This window comes from Eleutherodactylus coqui, chromosome 4 (assembly GCF_035609145.1).
Source record: "Eleutherodactylus coqui strain aEleCoq1 chromosome 4, aEleCoq1.hap1, whole genome shotgun sequence".
Lineage (NCBI taxonomy): Eukaryota > Metazoa > Chordata > Amphibia > Anura > Eleutherodactylidae > Eleutherodactylus > Eleutherodactylus coqui.
The window spans coordinates 287205590-287230524 of NC_089840.1; the positions used below are offsets into that span (position 1 = coordinate 287205590).

A 24935-nucleotide genomic window follows, 5' to 3' on the forward strand; every position below is an offset into this window, starting at 1 on the left:
ATGTATAGATTTTAATAGAAATAGGAGACCATAATTATCATGATTTAGATTTTAGAATTGAGGTAAAATGGTATATTAACAATATTGTGTACATATAAATTGTCATAATAACCATTTGGATTTACTAGCCACCGGCTGCTTACAGTTTTAATGAAGTGTCAATGGTTGTGGTACACTGATAAAGTTTTATTTGAATGTACTAGTGACGAATAGCACGATTACGCCATCCCGTACTCTAGCGAAATGCACGTTCGCATTCCACACTGTAATGCCGCAGTCATGTGACACCTGACCGTCAAACTGCGTCATCATACGATGACATGATGCCTCAGGACCAGACGGTAAACACAGGTTAGACAATGTATGTTTTTAATTTATATATATGTGTGTGTGTTATTATTATCTTTATGTTTGAAAAAGGCTAGTTTGTGAGCCGAAACGCGTTGCTGTTCATAATAATAAAATTGTTATTCGGAATGACTGGAGTTGATCTGATACATCCGGTGAACGGGTGCTCTCAGGGGGATTTTACTGCCTTGCTGGATTAGGGGTGCACCCTGTGAAGTAAGTACTTCACTTACAGTTTATGGTTTCACTACCTGGACCGCTGAGATTTTTGTATGGTTAGACCATTTCTTTTACACATATTAAAAACAAAGAAAAATATGTTTATCATATGGAAAGAGGGGGGAATATCTAAAGAATGTAATGCAGGCTGCAGAAACTATAGGGCAAGTTGAATGTCAGAAAAGCTAAAGCTAATAATTGAGGCTTGCAACAGAGGCCAAAAGCAATAAAAAAGGATTTGGGGAGTATGTGAAAAGCAAAAGTAAAACTTTTAAATTCCTATTTTGTATCGGTTTTCTCTCAGAAAGTAGATGGAACATCAACTGATCTTCCCTGTGCTATTGGGGGAATAAAAGAATGCAGGCTATCAATAAGTGAAGAGATGGTGAGGGAACACTTAGCTAACTTACATGAAGTCTCCAGGTACAGATAAATTATATCCTATGATACTAAAGGAAGCAGTAGAGGTAATTGCTGAACCACTCGCCATAATCTTTGAAAATTCCTTGAAGACAGGAGAAGTCTCAGAAGATAAGAAAAGGGCAAATGTCCTCATCTTCAAAAAAGGGAAGAAGGTGGATCCAGGAAACTACAGGCCTGTGAGCCTGACTTCTATACCAGGAAAGATTGTTAAACAGCATGTATGCAAGTACTTGGATGAAAATGGAGTAATTAATCAGAGCCAGCATGGGTTTGTAACAAAGAAGTCATGCTAGACGAATCTAATTTACCTCTATGGCAGAGTCACTGACTGGGTTGATCAGGGAAATGCTGTGGATATAGAATATCTTGACTTTAGTAAAGCATTTGACAAAGTATCTCATACTATACTTATTGAAAAAAATGACCAAATATGGGATTGACAAGGCAACTGTTAGGTGGATTCACAACTGGCTGAGTGATCGTACTCAAAGCGTGGTCATAAATGGTTGCACATCCAAGTGGAAGAATGTATCAAGTGGGGTACCACAAGGCTCTGTCCTAGGCCCAGGGTTGTTCAACATTTTTTAAAATAATGTGGAGAAGGGAATTGATGGGAAACTGATCAAATTTGCAGACGACACAAAGCTAGGAGGGATAGCTAACACTAGGGCAGAGAGAGAGAGAGAGAGAGTATTCAAAAAGATCTAGAAAAGCTTGAACAGTGGGCGGCGACTAACAGAATGGTATTTAACAAGGTAAAATGCAAAGTCTTTCTGGGCAAGAAAAATGAAAAAAATACATACAGAATGGGAGAAATAGAGCGAAGCAGCAGCACATGTGAAAAAGACTTGGGTATACTAATAGATCATAGACTGAACATGAGTCAACAATGTGATGCAGCAGCCAAAAAGACAAACAGAATTCTGTGATGTATTAAGAGAAGCATAGAGTCTTGATCACGTGAGGTAACTAATTATCCCCATCTACTCTTCCTTAGTCAGACCTAATCTGGAATACTGTGTCCAGTTCTGTGCACCCCACTTTAACAAAGACTGACAAGCTGGAGCAAGTTCAGAGAAGAGTTACCAAGATGGTCAGCCGTCTGCAAATCATGTCATATGAGGAAGGATCTGGTAATGTTTAGCTTTCAAAAAATAAGGCTGAGAGGAGACTTAATAGCTGTCTACAAATATCTGAAGGGCTGTCACAGTGCAGAGGGATCAGCCCTATTCTCATTTGCACAAGGAAAGACTAGAAGCAATGGAATAAAACTGAAAGGGAGGAGACACAAATTAGATATTAGAAAAAACTTTCTGACAATGAGGGTGATCAATGAGTGGAACAGGTTACCATGGGAGGTGGCGAGTTCTCCTTCAATGGAAGTGTTCAAACAAAGGCTGGACGAATATCTGTTTGGGATGACTTAGTGAATGCTGCACTGAGCAGGGGGTTGGACCCGATGACCCTGGAGGTCCCTTTCAACTCTACCATTCTATGATTCTATGGATGTCTTATAATTACCTAGCAGGAGCAGTCCGGCTCCCTCCCGCTGTTCTCCAGCATTCCTGTAGGCAGCTAGTCCCTGAGCAATCAGTGTCATTATTTTGCAAAGGTTTGATTCTGCCTGATCTCTCTAGCATTTGTTTCAAGCCTGAACCATGCAGTTTTCCTTATTTCTTTAACCCCTTAAGGACCAAGCACAGCAAATTTACAGTGCTTGGTCCCGGGCCTTAATTCTAGCTCATAGAAAAAAATATGGCATGGGATTAAAATTTCAGCTCCTGCAATCTAGTGTTTTTTACGTTATTCGACACTGTCATCCCATGACCACCGGTTAACTCTGCCCCGGCAGAGCTGCAGAGTCCTAGCAGACCCAGATCAGCTCTGTTAGTGACTACTGTCACTACAGGGGGGCTGTTTTCCATTGTAATTGGGGCTTCTATGTATGCCTCAGCTACAGTGCAAAAGTGTGAAATGAAAAAAAAAAAAAGACAAGGTGAATGACCGCCCAGAGATCTTATATGATGTCATGGGGGATATTGAGGTTAAAAAAAAAACTAGTTACCCTAGAAATTAGGAATCAAATACAGCATAAGGAACATGCGCATAAGGCTCATTGAGAAGGAGAACCTCTGGTCACAAAGAAAGGGGGGAATGAGACAGAGACCCCACCCCCCTTACCTGTGGAATACGAATGTGGAGATGCCCCGGACAGAGTTAGACGGACGAAGTGGACAATAACCTGCCAATTAAGAACGGGAGGAAAGCCCTAGGAACAAAAGATTTGTAACAATAAAGAGAATGGAGTCGGACGGTAAAAATACTAGGGTTATCCACTCCCCCCCGCTCTTTCCCCTCCCCCCTTCTTACCTTAAAACTTTCGCACACCCCCTCCCCTCTCCTACCACCCTCCCCCTCCCCCTCCCCAGTTTTTCATTTTCAATTTTCTAGAGCATTATTGCAAATGAGTTATATTGGCGTTATTAGAGGAACAGACATAATGACCTATAGTCGTACAATAGCGGATGACAATTGTGATATCTTGATGTATCTTATACCAGTGAAGAATGCCATGAAAATACGCTAATATGTCTAGACCCTCTGGGTTTAATGTTGGTTAAAAATCTATAAAACTCAATAAAAATTGATTTATAAAAAAAAAAAACAGAAAACTAGTTACAAAAATAATAAAAAAAACTGCAGAATGAAAAAATAATATATATATAAAATAATGACCCACCACTATTGTCAACCAAAACCGTAGCCATATGCGCCCTGTAATCCGAGACTATGCAAACTATATATCAAAACGTTTTAAGCATGAGGAACCCATTGCCGTACTTCATTTTAGCGTAAATATACAAATTTTTTGAAAAAATAAATTATAAATCAAAATATATAATATTTTAGCTTATTACTTCTAATAAAACTAAAAACAGAAAAAAAAAGTTTAGTGAAAAAAATAAATAGCCCTATATGCCATGGAAAGAAAAACACTGCAAAAATAATTGGTAGCTGAAGAAAAGAAAAAAACACCACATGGGTAACATCTCTAAAAAGGGTCCGTTAGAACCCAAATACCCGGGTCCTTCAGAGGTTAATTTAGACTTTGGCCACACTTTCACAATGTAGGTCATCCCAAGGGTCAGTGCCCTGACTGCTCATCTGTTTTACAACTGTGTCCTTGTGTCTACCCCTCATCTAGCGTATTCCTTTAAACCTGCTCCATGTACGTCAGCTGCAGCTGCCTCTTATCTGTGACTATTTCTAGTGTAACGGTATGGGAGTCCCCACTGCAAAGACCTAATCCTGATTGGTTGGGTGAAAACTGAAAAAGCCCAGGTGGTTGGCCCCTGGATCTAGCCCTAAGTCCAATCAGTTCTGAAGCATAGCGGATCCACAATCACTACTGTGATATGCAATATCTGTTGAACACTGCATGGTGTGAGGAGTACCTTCTACAGAAAAGATTAGTTTTATATTAGGGCCTCTGGATTAGGAAAGTGACTGATTTTGCTACATTTGGAGGTATACTTGACCATCCTTCAATTTGTCTGCCACTGTTTCTAATTGCTAGTAGGTGTGCTACAGAAACTTATTGAGATCTACCCTTGATTGGCTACATCAATAAGACATTTTGGGAGACTCCATAGTCTGTCTCAGTGCTGTAATATCATTGAATCAATTATCTCCTATGAAATGATCATTTTCGGAAGCAAAAATGTGTCTCAACTAATTCCAGAGTCTTGGGATCCTTGGTGTAATGCTCTCCTCACTATACACAAAATGCTTACCACTTCCCCCTCCCCTTCAGAGATCTGAGGAGATAGCTTAGCAATTAAAGAATAAAGAAAGGTCATCCCAAACACAAGTACATAAGTTTTAAAAGTAAACATTTAATAACAATTAGTAACAAGTTTGAGGCACAATTATATCTATTAACGTGAAATACTCTATACACATGGTTGATATATACACTCTTTGTCAAAAATAAACCAAGCCCCTACAAGGAGTTGTGGTTTTGCTACAAAACTTGGCATGCAGTATCATCTCGGGCACATATGTAAATGATTGGAGTGTGATTAGATGAACAGTCTTGGCACCTGAGGCCCTAAAAGTGTTTCCATGTTTGGCCTATAAAAGGGCTCTCAGAGGCCATTTATGTGTAGTGGACCTCTTTTCCGCTTGTGTCGAGCTTGTTGACCAATAGATGCCTCTATGACACAGAGAAGAGATTTCACCCCATTATGAGTCTGAGAGGACTCATTAGAGGCGCATTATTGGAATGTGAGAAGCTAGATGGTCACATCAACTAATTGTCCCCCACATGGGTTGTTCTGACCCGACTGTTAGGAGGTGTTGGGATAAGTGGATGCACAGAAAGTGACCAGGCTCAGGACGCCCTCGCGAGACCACCAGCAAAGAGGATTGTGTGATCACCAAACAAGCACGAGCAGCTTCAACTATTTTGTTGTCCACCATCCAAAGACAGGCCCCTGTGTCTGTCAGAACCATTTCCAGATGCTTGCCTGGATCTCACAAGGTCTATTACGTGTACTACCTTTGACAGCCACCCACAGTCACCTCCATTTGCGATGGTGTCATGAACGATGAAACTGGACTGCTACGGAGTGGATCTGGGTTGTCTTCAGCAATTAGGCCTCCTTCCCACGAGCGTGACGGGCTCCGCAGCGTAATATTCCGCTGCGAAGCCCGTCACGGCGCCCCCCAGAGCCCCTATACTTACCTGCGGGAGATAGCGTGAAATCGCTTCCCCGCCCACCGCCGCGCGTCACCGCCCGTCACCGCCCACCGCCCTCGCGTCACCAGCCGTGTCACGTGCACGGCCGGCCGTGTCACGTGACGCGGCCGGACCGCGTCATTTGGCGTCATATGACGCTCGGCGGTGGGCGGGAAAGCGTTTTTTCACGCTATCTCCCGCTGGTTACAGCGGGAGATAGCGTGAATGGACGGCTTCCATTGACTGCAATGGAAGCCGTCAGTGCGTACAGCCCGTCCTCACCCGCAGAAAATAGAGCATGCTGCGGGTGAGGACGGGAGAAATCGCGGTGCGTAATTCCGCGGTGGAATTACGCATCGTGAGCATTGTGCTATTAGGTTCAATAGAACCTAATAGCTGCGGGCAACGCAGCGGATTTTCGCCGCGAATTACGCGGCGGAAATCCGTTCGTGGGAAGGAGGCCTTAATCCAGGTTTAGTTTGGGCACTGACAATGGCTGTGTTGATGTCTGGAGACCTCGGGGTGAGTGCCTCAAACCTGCCTTTGCTGTGGAGCGGCACACTACTCCCACTGCTGGTGTGATGGTCTAGGAATCATTGCATATGACAGTCAGTCACCCCTAGTAGTGGTACCGTGGACAATTACAGCTCAGCCATATGTTCAGGACATCCAGCAGCCACAAGTTGCTTCTCATGGTAGGGCTTCCAAGAAGCAATTTCCAGCAGGATAATGCTCAGACGCACACACAAAAGGTGTCAAAGGAGTGCTTCCACAACATTGTCACACTCCTGTGACCTATCACCAGATTTTTTGCCAATAGAACATGTATGGGACTGCCTGAGATGCCAACTTTGAAAGTCTACAAGTTTGTACAATCTAAAGGCTCAATTACAGCAAATGTGGAGCAATATGCCACAGGATACCAAACGGAACCTGTATGCCTCCATGCCCAACTGTAACATATCTTGGATCCAAGCTAGAGATGGCCCTACAGGGTACTAGAGCCTCCATGCCCACCCGTATCCCATCTTCTATCCAAACTAGAGGCGGTGCAGCAGGGTACTAGAGCCTCCCTTCAAGGGGTCAGTTTTCACCAATAAATAATTCTTTTGCTCTGATATTGTAGCCATTTACTTATATCACCATTACAATCACACAGAGAAAGTGTCATTCAATTTCAACAACACCAAGGGGAGGGATTCGTTTTTGACAATGAGTGTAGATGGGTTGCTTTTTTTGTATAACAGACATTATTGGTAACTGCATACATTTCTCAGTCATTATTTAGTGCTCTAGAAGGTTTTCCCTTTCTGTTGTACTACATCTGACTTTATTTTGACTTTAAATGTTTGTCAATAAGACACGTTAAAAAGAAAAATGGCTACTTCCATTATGTTTTTTCATGTTTAACCCCTTAGTGACGGAGCTTTTTTGCTTTTTTCCATTTTTGTTTTTTCCTACTCCCTTTTAAAAAATCGTAGTTCCTTTATTTATCCATCGACGTCGCTGTAAAAGGGCTTGTTGTTTTTTGCCAGACGAGTTGTGTTTTTTAATGGCAATATTTATTGTACCATATAATGTACTGAAAAACCTTTAAAAAATTCTAAGTGAGAGAAATGGAAAAAAAAACACATTCCACCATCTTTCGGTGCGCCCTGTTTCTACGACGCACAAACTGCAACCAAAATGACCTGATATTTTTATTCTATGGGTCAGTACGATTACTACGATACCAAACTTATATAGTATTTTTTTTGCTGTAGTACTTGTATTTTTTTTTAAAGATATTTAATTTTTTACAATTATTTTCTGTGTCCATTTTCTGCGCACAATAACTTTTTTATTTTTTTGGAGACATAGTTCAGGAAGGGCTCATTTTGTGCGGTATGTTCTGATTTGAACCACGTTCACCGTGCAGGGTAAATAATACATTACTTTGATAGATCAGAGTTTTACGGACACAGCGATACCAAACACGTATTTTTGGTTTATTATTTTGATGTTTTTATTGCAAATATGGCAAAAGGGGGTGGGGGGGTTGAACTTTTATTACTTTTTTTTAAATAATAAATTAAACTTTATTGTTCTTTTTTTAAACTTTCTTTCAGTCCCCAGGGGCGACTTTAACTTACGATGCTTTGATCGCTCCTGCAGTATGACGTAATGCTATAGCATTACGTCATACTGCTTTTTCACAGGCAGTCTATCAAGCCACCCCACGGGGATGGCTTGATAGGCAGTCTGCTAAGGCAGCCCTGGGGCCTTTCAGAAGGCCCCCGGCAGCCATGACACCTGCACGGTTCCCCCGATCTCACCGCTCGGGGCATTTAAAGGGTTAATAGCCGCGATCGGCCGAACGGCCGATCGCTCCTATTGCCCGCGGGTGTCAGCTGTAATAAACAGCTGACGCCTGCGCTGTATGGAGGGAGATAGCGGCGCTATCTCCCTCCATACACGTCCTGCAACAGCAGGATCTAGAAAGTCGATAGCGCCGTCACTAAGAGGTTAAGAATGAGTGATCTGTAGATAAAACATTTTCCACATTAAGGACAGAACTATGACTTCACCCTCATGAGCATTTATTATGGTCAGCAAAGCTTGATTTCCAAGTAAAACATTTCCTGTGGTGTGAATCTGAAAATAACTTCTCCCGTATGAATTCTCTGATTTGCAAAAAGATTACGACTTCTGAATTAGACATTTGCCACAAAAGAATTTCAGAGAAAATAATTTGCCTGTAAAACATTTCCCACATTCTAAAGATAACTATGGTTTCTCCACTGTGTGAATTTTCTCATGTTTAATAAAATCTGATTTATCTGTAAAACCTTTCCCACATTCAGAACATGAAAATGGCTTGTCTCCTGTGTGAATTCTCTGATGTATAATCAGATGTAATTGCTGGTTAAAACATTGCCCACACTCTGAACATGAAAATGGTTTATCCCCTGTGTGAGTTCTCTGATGTGTGACAAGATCTGATTTATATGTAAAAACTTTCTCACATTCTGAACATGAAAATTGCTCCTCCCCTGTATGAATTCTCTGATGGATAATAAGATGTAATTTCTGGTTAAAACATTTCCCACATTCTGAACAAGAAAAAGGTTTCACCTCTGTGTGAATTCTCAGATGTTCAACAAGCTGTGATTTCTGACTAAAATCTTTACCACATTCAGAACAAGAATATGGTTTCTCCTCTGTGTGCATTCTCTCATGTTTAATAAGATATGATTTCTTGTTAAAACCTTTCCCGCATTCTGAACATGAATATGGAGCCTTCCCTGTGTGAATTCTCTGATGTCTAAGAAGATTTGATTTCTGGTGAAAACTTTTCCCACATTCTGAACATGAATATGGCTTCTCCCCTGTGTGAATTCTTCGATGTTCAACAAGATGTGATTTCTGACTAAAACATTTCCCACATTCTGGGCATGCATATGGTTTCTCCCCTGTGTGAACTCTGTGATGTTTAACAAGATATGATTTGTTGTTAAAACTTTTACCACATTCTGGACATGAATATAGCCTCTTCCCTGTTAGAATTCTTTGGCGTTCACCCCCTCTTCTGTTAATTTTAATTTGTTGTGATGAATGAGAAAATAGCATCTGTTTATAAGATTTAGATGGTAAATCTTTACTGTGCAGGGCTGAGGGTATATCCGGAATAATGGCAGGCTCTTCATATGTATCTAGTATGATACCATGATCTTCCGCTCTACAGTCTGTTGATATCAGATGTCCCTCTGAGCTCCTGGTGTCGTCATCTGCCAAGAATAAAATGGATTGTATTATATATTTAATAATACAACCTTAAAGGAGCACTCTGGGGAAACTTTTTATCAACTTTGATAATCAAAAAGATTCCCCAGAGCGCTCCTTTAATTACATTAATATTTTATAACATTTTTATATAAATTGTCCATACAAATAGCAAGATGTGCAGCAAAATCCAATTATTATCTACGTCAGTGGTAGAAAATCAGATCACACTTTAATAGTACAACTTTGAGCTAGTACCAGTAGATCATGATGTTGGGCCACCAGGTTGTTCTGTTGGCCTTCTTAGGCTCATATATGTACCTGTCATCACTGTTTTCTAGTGAAATTCTAAATGGAAAATCCTAGAAGGACCTGTGAGTCAGTGCTATTAGATGGGGTCTGTGTCACACACTCTAACAGCTACATGCACTTTACTAATAAGCACAGCAGATGGTGGAAGTGGTATGGTCATGTAACAAGAGGTCATGGCTTTGGACTAGGTGGACAACTAGAATAGCACAGTCGGAATATCCATTTTTAAGTTGCAGTTTCGAGTGAATACAAAAAAGGAGAAATCCTTTGTACTTTTCTGACCATTAAAATCTACTATTGATCTGAATTAGAGACCCAAGTAGTTGGCTCAAAGGCTTGTGTTCTGCCCAGCAGGGTTAGAAGTGCCATGGCAGCCTATTTTAGGTGTAGAGTGCTTACAGCAGCATCTAGCAGTGTTTAAAATGTAGAACACCTTGTTTGTCTGTCCTAGAGACTAATGTATTATGTGTAGTTTGTAAGGCATTGTGGGAAGGAGGAACTTCCAGCTTCAAGTCAGAGAACAGACCTGCCTTCTGCACTCTCCTCTTCAAATTCCACTATCCTTGTAAAAGTATATCTGGTAAGAAAGCTATCTTTGTTTCTGAGTTGGTATATTGTACAGATGTTACCATGCGGCGGTTGCTGGTCCTCCCGGGGCGGCGGTGTTCGGGGTCCCGCGGTCGGGGCGCATCCTCCTGGCTTGTTGTCCGGCTGCCGGGGACGTGGGTGCCTGGCTAGCGTCGGCGGCGTGGTGCTGGTGGCGCGTGGCACCGTGCGCACGCGCACCTGTGAGTGTGGCTGCCGTGCACGAGCTCCCTTTTATTATGTCTGTTGGGAGTTGGCTGTTTCCCTCTCTCCGCCCCTAGGCGGAGGCTTTTGTTTAAAGGTCGGGCAGAGACTTGCAATAACTGCCAGTTATTGGTTTCCCTCAGTGTGCTAGCTAGTCTGCCTCTGTTGCTCTCCTGCCTCCGTCATCTTGTCTGCTAAATTTGCTATTGTCCGCCAGGTTTTTCCATCTGCCTCAGTTCTGCTTAGTATTGTTCATGTTGGTTAAAGGGGTGGTCTCGCGAAACCAAGTGGGGTTATACACTTCCGTATGGCCATATTAATGCACTTTGTAATGTACATTGTGCATTAAATATGAGCCATACAGAAGTTATTCCACTTACCTGCTCCGTTGCTAGCGTCCTCGTCTCCATGGTTCCGTCTAAATTCGCTGGCAGCTTGCTTTTTTAGACGCGCTTGCGCAGTCCGGTCTTCTCTATTCAGCACGAGCCGCTTCAGTGTGCTCCCCGCTACAGCTCTTCTGCGCATGCGCAGACGAGCTGTCACTGCTCGGGAGCGCGCTGCAGCGGCCATTCTGCACCTTCCTCTGTTAGAGGAAGGTGCAGAAACTGGAGCTGCCCAGCGGAGAAGCCCAGCCCAGCAGCCCCGAGAAGCGTCCCAGGTAAGTGATGGGTCGGGGGGGAACTAGCGCTGCGCCGGGGGAACTAGTGCTGCGCCGGGGGGGGGGGCTGCCGCTGTGATGGGGGAACTAGCGCTAGGCCGGGGGGGCTGTCGCTAGGCCGGGGGGGGGCTGCCGCTGCGATGGGGGGGCTGTCGCTAGGCCGGCGGGGGCTGCCGCTGTGATGGGGGAACTAGCGCTAGGCCGGGGGGGCTGTCGCTAGGCCGGGGGGGCTGTCGCTAGGCCGGGGGGGGCTGCCGCTGCGATGGGGGGGCTGTCGCTAGGCCGGGGGGGGCTGCCGCTGTGATGGGGGGGCTGTCGCTAGGCCGGGGGGGGCTGCCGCTGTGATGGGGGAACTAGCGCTAGGCCGGGGGGGCTGTCGCTAGGCCGGGGGGGCTGTCGCTAGGCCGGGGGGGGCTGCCGCTGCGATGGGGGGGCTGTCGCTAGGCCGGGGGGGGCTGCCGCTGTGATGGGGGAACTAGCGCTAGGCCGGGGGGGCTGTCGCTAGGCCGGGGGGGGCTGCCGCTGCGATGGGGGGGCTGTCGCTAGGCCGGGGGGGGCTGCCGCTGTGATGGGGGAACTAGCGCTAGGCCGGGGGGGCTGTCGCTAGGCCGGGGGGGGCTGTCGCTAGGCCGGGGGGGGGGCTGCCGCTAGGCCGGGGGAACTAGCGCTGGGCTCCGGAACCTAGCGCTGGGCTCCGGGGCCTTCACCTGGGCTGAGGGTCTAGCGCTGGGGAGCCGGGGGCTAGCGCCTTACCTGCTGCCTGGCGGTGGGCGTCTGGTCGGCGGCTGCGGGGCGTCTGGTCGGCGGCTGCGATGCGTCCGGTTGCCATGGAGACACAGCTGGCGGCGTCTCGGGAGCGCGCACGTCGGGCTGCAGCGAGCGACGGGGAAAGAGCCGGCGGCCATCTTGAGAAAACTTTATAAGTTGCTGAAACGCTGGAACGGTAAGTACGAACCAGCTAGAAATGTCATTTACAGGGGGGCTTAGTAATGTGTACTTAATGGGGGGGACTGGGCAAAAAAAAAATTTAACTGCTTCCTCGAGACATCTCCTTTAATTACATCTGCCTTTTCTGTCGGTATTCTACCCTTTCCATCCAGGTACGCCAGCGTCCCTTTTCGGTCCCTAGTGAGAGTAGGGAGCGCCGCCCAGTTGCCCGCCTAGGGTTAGCCAGGAGTGGAAGCAAGCAGTCAGGGACAGGGGTGGTGGGTGAGATCTAGGGCACCCAGGCTGGCGTATCAAACGTAGTATAACATAACAGCAGAGCTGTTCAGTGGTCGGTTGTGTTATTACTCAGGGAGTTATAACTGTTTAGTTAACCATCCAACACTATGTGTAGCAGCCATTTTACCATCTACCTTCATGTTACTGTTATGTAATGTTAGTGAATGCTTCCTATGCATCTTACTTATGTGGATTATTTGTATTCTTATAGTTTTACCAAAAACACACTCGTATTCTACGATCTGTTAACCAATAAACCTGTCAGATTAAGAAGAACAGCTTGCTTATTTGGAAGACAGAAATGGTTAAACGGAATGTCAGACTGTGTGAACGTGTAAGAAGACAGAACAACTTGATATACTATTTAGATCCCAATGGATGTTGTTTGGTTCAACGCGTTTCCCTGCCAGTATGGCTGTTCATCAGGACCCGTTAAATTTGTATTTAATTACGAGGACGCCAGAGTCTACTACTCAGACAACAATGAACTGACTGAAGTGGAGGACAAAACAAACCATGTATTTATATATACATCGTCAAGGGTAGAACCCTGTCGCTAGTCCTTCAGCAGAGTGATCAGAACCCCACAATATTGACCAAAATACGCAGTTTGTTTTGTCCTCCACTCCAATTGCACTGGTCAGTTCATTGTTGTCTGAGTAGTAGACTCTGGCGTCCTGGTAATTAAATACAAATTTAACGGGTCCTGATGAACAGCCATACTGGCAGGGAAACGCGTTGAACCAAACAACATCCATTGGGATCTAAATAGTACATCAAGTGTTTGAGCCAACTACTGGGGTCTTTTGTGATATATAAACCCCAATTATAATTGATTGGTGTGGTGTGCCAGAATAAGTTCCTATTGGAAAACTCCCAATACACCAATCATAATAAATTATTCTCCAGTTACAGTACCCACATGCATTGTGGTATTCCGTAATACGTGTTTTTGTAGCCTTAATTTTAAATCAGTAATAATAAACAATGCCATTTTAGTTAAATGTCTAGTCTGTGAAGATATTTCATCATGTTTATTACCTGGTGGTGGGAGCGGCTGGTGGTCCTCCATCATGACGTCCTTGTACAGATCCTTGTGTCCTTCTAAATACTCCCACTCCTCCATGGAGAAATAGACAGTGACATCCTGACACCTTATAGGAACCTGACAACACAATGATACCGTCATTACCGAGACACGTTATACCGCCATAACGTTACTGTATAATGTCCCAGCATTCCCAGCAGCGTCACCTCTCCAGTCAACAGCTCGATCATCTTGTTGGTGAGTTCTAGGATCTTCTGCTCATTGATCTCCTCCAGTATCAGGGGGTGAGGTGGAAGTCCAGTGATTGGATGGGGAAGACCCCCGAGCCCATCAGACATTGGGGCCTGACAGCCATCAGTAGAAGTCTTCTTCACTACCGTGTAATCCTGTTTATGGGGAGACACATCCTTAAATAGCACTACAGACATTTCTAGAGTCCTTCACATTTCTTGTAATATCTGTTACTAGAGGGATTGTCCAGTTTCAGATAAAAACAAGCAAACTGAATAAAACAAGCCTTACTTACCTATTCGATCTAGCACCACAACCCTGATTCTCTCCGACGGGTTTTGGCTACCCAGCTTCAGCAATGATGTAATACCACAAATTGACAACATATGAACAGCCATTTATTCTCCTCAGCAGTACACCAAGAAAATTAAATGGCCACAGATTGCTTGCAACAGTCATGTGTTATTATCATAATCCTAATTGCCAAAGGCAAAAAACACCCATCGGTAATATCCCCTAAAATATCATCTAAATACTTAATTATTCAAAAAAAGACAATAACAACACTGAATAATATTTAAAATAAAGGGGCAAATGGTGGTAGCAATGAAATGTGACTAGCAGTCATCAGTTAGTATCATGTGTGTAATTGTGCATATATACACTACTTAGGCCTGGACGGCCAACTTCCAAAAGCGTATGTGGAAATTACTAAATCAGCACCACCAAAACCCTATTAAAATCTAACCTATAGCCAATCCGACACGTTTCACCTTGTGGCTTCCTCAGGGGAGCAAAAACCAGGGCTATAGTGACCATAGCCATATTTTTTGGCTCCCCGAGAATGCCTCAAAGCGAAACATGTCAGGGTGGCGATAGGTTGGACCCGTGAGCTGCCGTCTGCCATCCAATCCATGACCATTGGATGACCGTAGGTTCATCACAGGCTTGTTTCATTATATTTCTTAACAATATCTCGTTTTTGTCTTAAACTCGATGATCCCTTTATCATAAATAAAAATGCTGAACTTCGACATCCTCCCCAGAATCTCTCACCTCTCCTGTAAGCTGGAAGAGTATCTCTAGGGTGAGGTTGAATATACTCTCCGCCATCTTGTCCCGGTTCCTCTCCATCCTTGTCGGGTCAATCAGGATAATTATCTGATATAGAAGATATCAGCCGAGGATCCTGAATGGGGAGAAGACGAAGGGGAAACTCTTCAGAAGATAATTCAGTATTGATGTCATTTTTATTTTACTCACTTTAGGCAATGCACACATTGCATTTGGAAAGTCTTCACATTCTTTTACTATTTTTACATTTTGTAATGTTGTGGCCTTCTGCAAATTGGAAAAAAAAAAAAAATCACATTTTCCCCATCATTATGCACTCAGTACCCCATAATGACAAAGTGAGAACAGAATGTTAAAAATCTTTGTATTTTTTTTTTTTATAAAAGACTAAGATTTTGTATTGACTTAAGTATTCACACCCTTCAGTATGACACTTGAAATTTAGCTCTGGGGCCTCTTCATACAATCATAGAATGGTAAAGATGGAAGGGACCTCCAGGGTCATCGGGTCCAACCCCCTGCTCGGTGCAGAATTCACTAAATCATCCCAGACAGTCTGTCCAGCCTTTGTTTGAACACTTCCATTGAACACTTCTTTTGATCATCTTTGAGATGTTTCTACACCTTCATTGGAGTCACTGGTGGTAAATTCAGTTGATCGAACAGCATTTTAAAAGATACCCTCGTCTATATAAGGTCTTACAGCTCACAATGCATATCAGAGCCAAAATCAGAACCAGACAAAAACTGCCTATAGAGCTCAGAGACAGGATTATGTGGATGAAAAAAAAAAACAGCGGTAGTGCTGCTGTCTTTTATCAGCTACGCCAGAGGGGATCAAGAATAATTTTTATTAGGGCTACGTGTTACAAAGTTGGACAGACTTCTTCGTCAGGCTACGTTAGAAGAGCAAAAGAATGAAGAACCTTTAAATAGATAATATAAACGGGAAAAGCAGAGTGTCTGACATAATAGGGGCTCCTCCAATCCCCACGTGCTAGCGATCATAACACATCAAAAAAATGGAATTATAGATACATAAAAAATCAAGGCCTCTTAAATTAGAAAAAAGAGAGACATTTTTTGATGGTGGACCAACCCTCACTTCTATTCTTTTATCGTCTTCCAAAAATACATTAAAGCCCAACCAAACCACCCGGCTGCCCCATTATCTTGGGAATTAACTCGATTACTAGTAATATGTGACACATTACATTGATTTACTTTTACAAAAGTAGGTGGTCCAATTACCCTCATACTTACGGGATACAACACAACTGGTTTGAGAACTTAATAATCTAACATAGCAACAGAGTATGCTAGTCTGAATGGAGACATTGTCCATTTAGTTTCACCCCCCCCCCCCCTTGTTGATCCAGAGGAAGGCAAAAAAAACCAATGAGGCAAAAGCCAATTAGCCCATTCGGGGGAAAAATTCCTTCCGAACTCCAATGTCACTTTCATTACTGTTGATGTGACGTCCCTCTATTCAAATATTCCTCACAACCAATGGCTGATAGCAGTAGATCACTTTTTTTCCTCTGATACAAAGATTGCTGTACTTCAGAAGGAGTTTCTACTTAGGCCGCCTGCAGACGGCCGGGTCGGATCCGTCAGTGAGAATTCTAACTATTTTATGAAGTGACTGAATTCAAACTCCCTTGGCCTCTCCTTCAATTATCACCATTCGGACCAGCAAATTATATTCTTAGATCTTTATGTTTATATGGATCTGTTGTTCTACATAGGTTTCCAGCAGTGTAGTCCCGCAGGTGGGGATTGATTGAGCTGGCTGAGTGTGGATTTCTCCCGCCAGCCACTCACCACCGGTCTGCTGTTCACATATACCGGCTTCTCTGCTCGAGGCTGCTGGTCTTTCCTCTGTTTGTTCACGGTGAACAATTTCATGTTCCTACGTGTCGGTGCATGTGCTGGCTGTGTTCAGTCCTGCTGTGTTTCGTATGTCATTTAGGTCTAGGTAGGTCCCTAGGTTCCAGGGTGTGGCCGTACTTGTTGGGACGATCACCCTGCATGCAGGCAGGTTTCGTATGGAAGTTGTCTCATTAGAGTGGGGACTCTTGAGATAATGAGTACCCTTGAAGTGGGCTTGCGGGCTTAAGTATCTTGGCCAACTTATGAACTAATACATCGTAAATTCTATACTTATTCCATCTGGCTAAGTCTGCAGGTATGAGGTTGAGTGTTTTGAACGTTTGCTAGTCATGAGTTATGTCTGTTTCTTAGTCATGTCCGCTGTTTCCGAGTTCCATCTGTTTCTGAGTTCCGCTCGCTGTTTCCCAGTTTCACCGGAGTTTGCCAGTTCAAGAGTTTGAATGATGTAACAGCAAGGGACCTTAGACTGGGAAAAAGGTTTACTTTCGAAAACAGAATGATCCTTAGCACACAGCCAAGACAACACAGAAGCAGCTTGGGGACAACTCTGTGAATGTCCTTGAGTGGCACAGCCAGAGCCCAATGGAACATCTCTGAAGAGACCTGGAAATGGCTGTTCAGACGGCCCACATCCAACCTGACAGAGGGTAGAAAATCCCCCAAACCAGGTGTGCAAACCCTGTGGCATCACAGTCAAGAAGACTGGAGGCTGTAACCACTGCCAAAAGGGCTTCAACTAAGCACTGAGTACAGGGTGTGAATACTTATGTCAATGCAAAATGCTAGTTTTTCTTTATTTTTAATGTACAGATTTAAATGTACAAAGATTTCTAGCATTCTGTTGTCACTTTTTTTCATTATGATGTACTGAGTGCAGAATGATGGCGAAAAACTGGATTTTTTTTTAATGTCCACAAGGCCACAACATAAAATGTAAAAAGGGGGAGGGTGTGAAGACTTTCCAAATGCATTCTACATATTCTGCAGCACTATTACATTTTGATGTATTTTCCCCAATGGGGACAATATCAAAGAATCTAAACTTATTTATTGGTATGTTTTTGCAATGTGGGAGGAAATCCACACAAAAATGGGAAGAATATACAAACTCCACACAGATGTTGTCCCTGGTTGAACAGTGCTAACCACTGACCCACACTAACCACTTTCCTTTTGTTTGGGTTGAAGAGGCAGTTCCTACCTGTGTGAAGTCAGTGAAGTTGTAAAACATATATGGATAGTGCAGAAAAAATGTGAAAAATCACAAAATATGTAATAATACGAGAATATGCTTAACAAGATCAAAAATGACTAATTACAGAAGAGATCTGAAACATCTTATCATGCTCTGCTTGCAGCTCACCATTCTGGCACCATCTAGCATCTTTACAGAATTTGCGCCATATCACTAGACCTTCTGTGCTCACCACTGGGGTGGTGGCACCGACACACTATCATCCTGTAGACATGCTTTGCTATTATGCTAAGGTCTATGTGACTATTCAATAGTTTCTTTGTCTTCGAACTGTGTTGCCAGAGTGGTCGCTAGTCAGCTTAACATATGCTTTGCCTGAGTATGAATGCAGTTTCTACTTCGTTTTGGTCCTAGGAACTGCTGACCCAGCTGAACCCCGCTATATCTCACTTTGTCATACAGCAGAGTCTTATCTGTGCTGCCAAGCTACACCGTGATCGCTCGTCACATTGTGGATGTAGGCAATATTTTCACAGCTGATTTTGTCATGTGAGTTCACACCCCCTCCTGGCCGTACCCCCACTTTGGACAAATATATAGACTCCTTTAGGTCTCATGTCCACGGGGAAAATCAAGCCCACTACGGATTCTCCATGGAGAATCCGTAGCGGGTCCCTCCTGCCCCGTGGACATGAGGCATTAAAATAAGAATAAACTCACCTGCTGCGGGCCGTGCGTGTCTTCCCTTCTTCGCGGCCGGAGCTTCTTTCTTCGGCCTGGCGGATGTGCTCGGCACGCCGGCTGTTTGCCGCGCGCATGTGCCGGGCACATCCGCCGGGCCGAAGAAAGAAGATCCTGCCGTGAAGGAAGGAAGATCTGCATCACCCGGAGCAGGTGAGTTTAATTCAGGCGTGGGTCTCCGGTGGATCCGGGCGGCTTCCACATGCTTCAATAGAAGCCTGCGGGAGCCATCCCCGCGGCAGACCCGCACCTAAATGGAGCATGTCCACTTTTTTTCATGCTCCAGAATTTTTTTAATTCACTTTTATTGAGCATCCACGGGTATTTATCTACCCGCGGGTGGTCAATGCATTCCAATGGGGCGCGGATCCGTGTGCGGGTAATCCGCTGCGGATTTTAATTCTTCTTTTCCCCATGGACATGGGGCCTTAGATATGAGGTGCAATCTACTATACCAGACAAGCAGAAAAGGAAGCATCTATACACTCAAAAACAACAAGGATAAGGGTGGTGCTATAATCCTCATGAATACATTGGACTACAAAAAAAGGAAGCAGACAGACAGCTAAGAGACACCAGATATTACACCAGACTGGATCAAGACCTGACTCAGAAATATATGATGGAATTGAGAAGAGTCATCAGAAGTCTGTCTGTGGGCTCCACAAAACCTTTGGACTTGATACCGGAGAACCCCAGATTTAGATATTCTACGTACTTCCCAAACTACACAAAGCTGACATCCCACGGGGGCCAATTAGCGCAGGTGTGTGAACCCTCACTGAGAGAATCTCAGGATGGGTAGAAGGGGTCCTCAAACCACTGGTGAGAAACACAACCAGCTATTTGCAAGACACAACGGACCTACTGAACAAACTGTCAACTGTTGGTTCCCTCCCAACAGCTCTGGCAGGTTTCCTTGTAGTTTTCAGACAACGCTTCCTGGTTTGGAGGTACAAAATCCCCACCTCCAGGAAGCGCTGGCTGTGATTGGTTCTTAAACACCGCGGATCAGCCAATCACTGCAGCGTTTGATGAACCAATCACAGCCATTCAATGCACTTAAAATCTGAATATTTTTTGTCTTTTTAAGACTGAGTAATGAGATTCTTGTGTGCTTTAGTGACATTTATCCAGAACTATTTCTTTATTCCTCTGGCCTATATTGCTAAACACAATACTGGTTTGTAATAGAATAGAGAAATAGTTTTGGACAAACATAACTAAAAACACACAAGAATCTCAGAAATTATTATTATTATTACATAAAAAATGATTTCCTTATAATCAACAGATCAGATATTAACGGAGATCACACCTGCAACACATAAAAAGTTAAGTGACTGTCAAGTTCATAGCTTTTAGCAGCATGAAGAAGTGCCAAGATGGTTTTGATACTAAAATGCCTCTCATCGCGAAATCGCATGTTGGCGAGTGCGATATTGGGCCGAGTTTCACAGCCTATTATCGCACTCACCTGTATGAAATTAGCGGATATAACAATAATCTTTATTAATATAGCGCCAACATCTTTCACAGCGCTTACAAAACAGGAGGAAACAACCAAAACCACTGTAACATGTAGTAATTGTGAGGGGTTAATTCTAGATTTTCTCCTGTCCAAATAAAATAGAGAAAAATAAGCTTTAATTTCTCCGTCTGAAATATTATCTTTCTGTATTTCTTTCTGTTCTTGTTATCACACGAGTTCTTATCTATCCTCCCTTTTCTCTCACACAAGTTCTTATCTATCCTCCCTTTTCTCTCACACAAGTTCTTATCTATCCTCCCTTTTCTCTCACAGGAGTTCTTATCTATCCTCCCTTTTCTCTCACAGGAGTTCTTATCTATCCTCCCTTTTCTCTCACAGGAGTTCTTATCTATCCTCCCTTTTCTCTCACACGAGTTCTTATCTATCCTCCCATTTTCTTCTCTTCTGGGAAAGTATCCTTGAATACTTTTTACTTTTATAAACTGATCATAATATGTTGATGTACTGTCCTGGGAAACCAGGTGTCTTTGAAAGAAGTATTATTAATTGTTCATCCAGATGTCCAGCGACCTCGGACATGCGCAGTGATTAAATCTTACGCAAGCAATTTTTCTCTATAACTTCTGTAACTCTGCTGAATAAACCACTTCTTCTTTGGCTAACCGCATCTGAGTCGTCAATGAGTACTCATATCTAAGACTAATTCGGAAGCAGACAGCATCAGCTGAATGGTCTGATCAAAGACCCCCCTAACATAATCGATTGTCAGAAACAGTAGGGGTGAGGGACTCCAACGAGCTTACAAACTACAGAAAATGGGGGGTACAGATGTGCACAGTATGGTGAGATGGAGAGTGAGGGATGCTATACACATAGAAAATGGTCAGGCCGTATAGTGGTTCAATCGGTGTGACTGCAGGGGGTGGTTGATGGCGGCTAGGAGGGGTTGCAGTCACTAGGACAAGGAGCATGTTATCAGGCGGAGTACAGAGGGATTTGGTTTAGGGAATGCAGTATGCCTCCCTCAAGACAGGTGTTTTTAGAGGACACATGGAGTTTTGTAAGTCAGAGATTGCCTGATAGTTTTGGGTAGTGCATTCCAGAGGACCGGTGCATCTCTGGGGAAGTCTTGGAGGCGGGAATGAGAGGTTCGAATTAACGGGGGCACTTAGTCTGATTTTATTATCGAAGCAGTGGGCGCAGGCTGGGTGGTGGATTGAGATAATGGAGGCAATATAGGACGGCACGGTGCTGTTGAAAGCTTTGTGGATGAGGGTGGGAAATTTAAATTGAATTCTGTATTTGACGGGCAGCTAGTGCAGTGACTGGCACAGGGCAGAGGCGTCTGAGTAGCGTCTGGACAGGAAGATGAGCCTGGCTGACGCATTCAGGATGGAGATGTCACACACTGAGATGGAGATGTCATGGGAAGAGGTTTATAGCTGGGTGTCGTCAGCGTAGAGGTGGTACTGGAGGCCAAAACTCCTGATGGTTTGTCCAATAGTGGCTGTGTAGATAGAGAAAAGGAGGGGGCCGAGGACCGAGCCTTGGGGGACCCCAACAGCAAGAGGAAGAGGAGGGAAGGTAGAGCCAGCGAAGGAGACACTGAAGGAGCGGTCGGATAGTTAGGAGGAGAACCAGGGGAGAGCAGTGTCCTTTAGGCTGATGGATCGAAGCATAGGATAGAGGAGTTTGTGGTCAACAATGTCAAATGCTGCAGAGATCGAGGAGGATCCGTAGGGAGTATTCAACCCTCGATTTGGCCGTCAGGAGGTCGTTTGACACTTTAGTCAGGGTGGTTTCTGTCGAGTGCAGGGGGCAGAAGCTGGACTGTAGGGGGTCAAGAAGAGAGGGGAGATTTGAGATGGGTCGGTAGTTTTCAGCATTTGTCGAGTCAAGAGTCGGTTTCTTTAGCAGTGGGGATATGATGGCGTGTTTGAATGAGAAGGGAAAGATGCCAGAGGTCAGAGAGAGGTTGAATATAGTGGTGAGATGAGAGATAACCACCGGGGAGAGGGAACGGAGGAGGTGTGAGGGGAGAGGGACAGGAGGAAGAAGGAGGGGAGGGGATCAAAGGAGGTGTGAGGGGAGAGGTGGGGCGAGCAGAGGAAAGCAATCTGGTGAATTCTTCCTCTGTCATTGGCCTGAGTACAGACAGTGAGCAGGAGCTAGAAGCAGAACTCATAAGACTGGGAAATTCCATGTACCCAAAACAACACCATCAACTAATACAACTCATCCCATAAGAGCGGCGCAGAGACGGCCGGAGCATCTGGAGCATAAGGAGTCTGGGGAGGCAACAGCAAATAACAAAGAATAATCTGCCCGACGGACAACGAGGGGTTTCTGATGGTCCCTGTACACGGGCCGAGCGGTCAGGTGGCCGACATCCATCCCAGTGCTGCTCGGCCGATCCTGATCGACAGGCGTGACCATCGCTGGCATCTCTCTGGGCTCCCTCACAATGGCGATCGCGATTTTGCTGCAAGAAAATCGTGTCTTTCTTCCCGCGTTTTCTGGGCGTCAGCGCTGCTTTTTCCTGAGAACAATCTCGCATCGCTGACTGCCATTTTATTGCGCAAAAGGAGTTTCTAATGTCAAAAATGCATCAAATCGCACAAAAATTGCTAGTTTGTGCACTGCGATAAAATGGAGGCTGCATAAGGCAACATGGGAGATGAAAAAAAAAATTGCAAATCACGAAATGATCGGACAGGCAACGATATTTTTTTTACTCTATCGCCTAAGTGAAAACGTCGTAAATGGAAATGAAACCATTGAAAATCATTGGTTTCATAATTCAGCATTTTCCCTCGCTCTCGCTCAAAAAATGTGCGATTTTCTCACCAGTGTGAGGGCGCCCTCACAGCGCTGCTGGCATGGAGGTGGAGCGTTCTTTCCCCGCCGCCCTCATTCACAGTCAGCAGACAGTCCTTCAGAAATGACCGACTGCGGTTTACGCTGAACGGCGCGGCGCTCGGTTTTCTGCCTGCGTTTACACAATTATCCCCTGTGTAACTGGGCCACAAGGCGGCGCTCACCTCACTGATTTAATGCAGATTTGGGGGGGGGGACCTACAGCGATATCATCCCCTCAGATTTAATTCAATTGAGAGGGTAAAATCTACCAAATCTGCAGCAAACCGGTGAAGCGTGTGCTAATAGCAACCAATCACAGCGCAGCTTATAGCACTACCTGCTCCTCAGGAGAGCTGCGCTGTGATTGGTTGCTATGGGCTTCCATAAATCTGCCCCCCAGTGCTGGTGACCCCACATACCTCCACCTGCAGCCGGACAGGAGCCGTGGGGTTGTTCTGTGCTTACAGGACCTGTGATGATGTCACCGTCATGTGATCAGTGTGTGGGAGGAGACAAGGGGGTCACATGACCAGGTCTCTCCGCTCATTATATGCAAAACTCTGCTGTATGAGGAGGTTTTCAGAGTGTGAATGAAGCAGAGCTGAGCGTGTGTGAAACAAAAGAGCGGAGCCGAGTGTGTGTGAGACGGAAGAGCAGAGCTGTGTGTGTAATGTGCACGAAGGAAGCCATATATACAGGGGGTGGATAAAAAAATGCAAACTCCAAACAAAATGCATGGGATTTTAATCATTAGCACTGAGCTGCCCTTTTGACCCCTGCTTGGCTAAGAGATTTCCCACCAAATTTGTGTTTACTTCACCTCTTGCCCTGCTCTGGGTGGTTTAGGGAGTTGCCGTGTAACAGCAGCTGAGTGCCTCAAACCCCTGACCAATGGACCCTTGTTGCTCGGGCAGATGCTCCCTTCTGCCCGGCAGGATCTGTGTATTATTACCTCCACTTAAAATCAGTCTCTACATGTCTTATTGAAATATGATTTATAATTCCATGTAACTCAAGGCATGGATTTCATATGGTGTTTCCATATTTTTGTCAACCCCATTATGAATGTAATGTACACTTAGGGGGGCATATATATGGGTGTAATGTACACCTAGTGGGCTGTATACATTTGTAATGTACTCAGAGGGATCCGTATATGTGTGTATTGTCCACGTAGGGGAGTGTGTATGGATGTAATGTATACCTAGTGGGCCATATATGGGTGCAATTAACTTATAGGGGGCCGTATACGTGTGTAATGTACTCAGAAGGGGCCGCATACTTGTGTAATGTACTCGGAGGGGGCCTTATACATGTATAATGTTCATGGAGGGGGCCGTATATACGTGTGTAATGTACTCGGAGGGGGCCTTATACATGTGTAATGTTCATGGAGGGGGCCGTATATACGTGTGTAATGTAATCGGAGGGGGCCGCATACTTGTGTAATGTACTCGGAGGGGGCTGCATACTTGTGTAATGTAATCGGAGGGGGCCGCATACTTGTGTAATGTACTCGGAGGGGGCCTCATACGCGTGTAATGTACTCGGAGGGGGCCTCATACGTGTGTAATGTAATCGGAGGGGGCCGCATACTTGTGTAATGTACTCGGAGGGGGCTGCATACTTGTGTAATGTAATCGGAGGGGGCCGCATACTTGTGTAATGTACTCGGAGGGGGCCTCATACGCGTGTAATGTACTCGGAGGGGGCCTCATACGTGTGTAATGTAATCGGAGGGGGCCGCATACTTGTGTAATGTACTCGGAGGGGGCCTCATACGCGTGTAATGTACTCGGAGGGGGCCTCATACGTGTGTAATGTAATCGGAGGGGGCCGCATACTTGTGTAATGTACTCGGAGGGGGCTGCATACTTGTGTAATGTACTTGGAGGGGGCCGCATACTTGTGTAATGTACTCGGAGG

At 44.7% G+C, this 24935-nt stretch overlaps 1 protein-coding gene across 1 annotated transcript in view; it reads right to left on the bottom strand.

Annotated features, from left to right (window-relative positions):
• Nucleotides 1-7834: 7834 nt before the first annotated feature.
• Nucleotides 7835-24935, bottom strand: part of LOC136626751 (zinc finger protein 850-like) — an 85833-nt gene continuing 68732 nt past the window's right edge. The window contains exons 14-15 of the mRNA XM_066601757.1: nt 19536-19541; nt 7835-9243 (exon numbers count right to left, since the gene is read on the bottom strand). Of these exons, the coding sequence (XP_066457854.1) occupies nt 8498-9243; nt 19536-19541 (752 nt within the window). The 3' untranslated portion in view covers nt 7835-8497. The remainder of the gene's footprint in view (nt 9244-19535; nt 19542-24935) is intronic.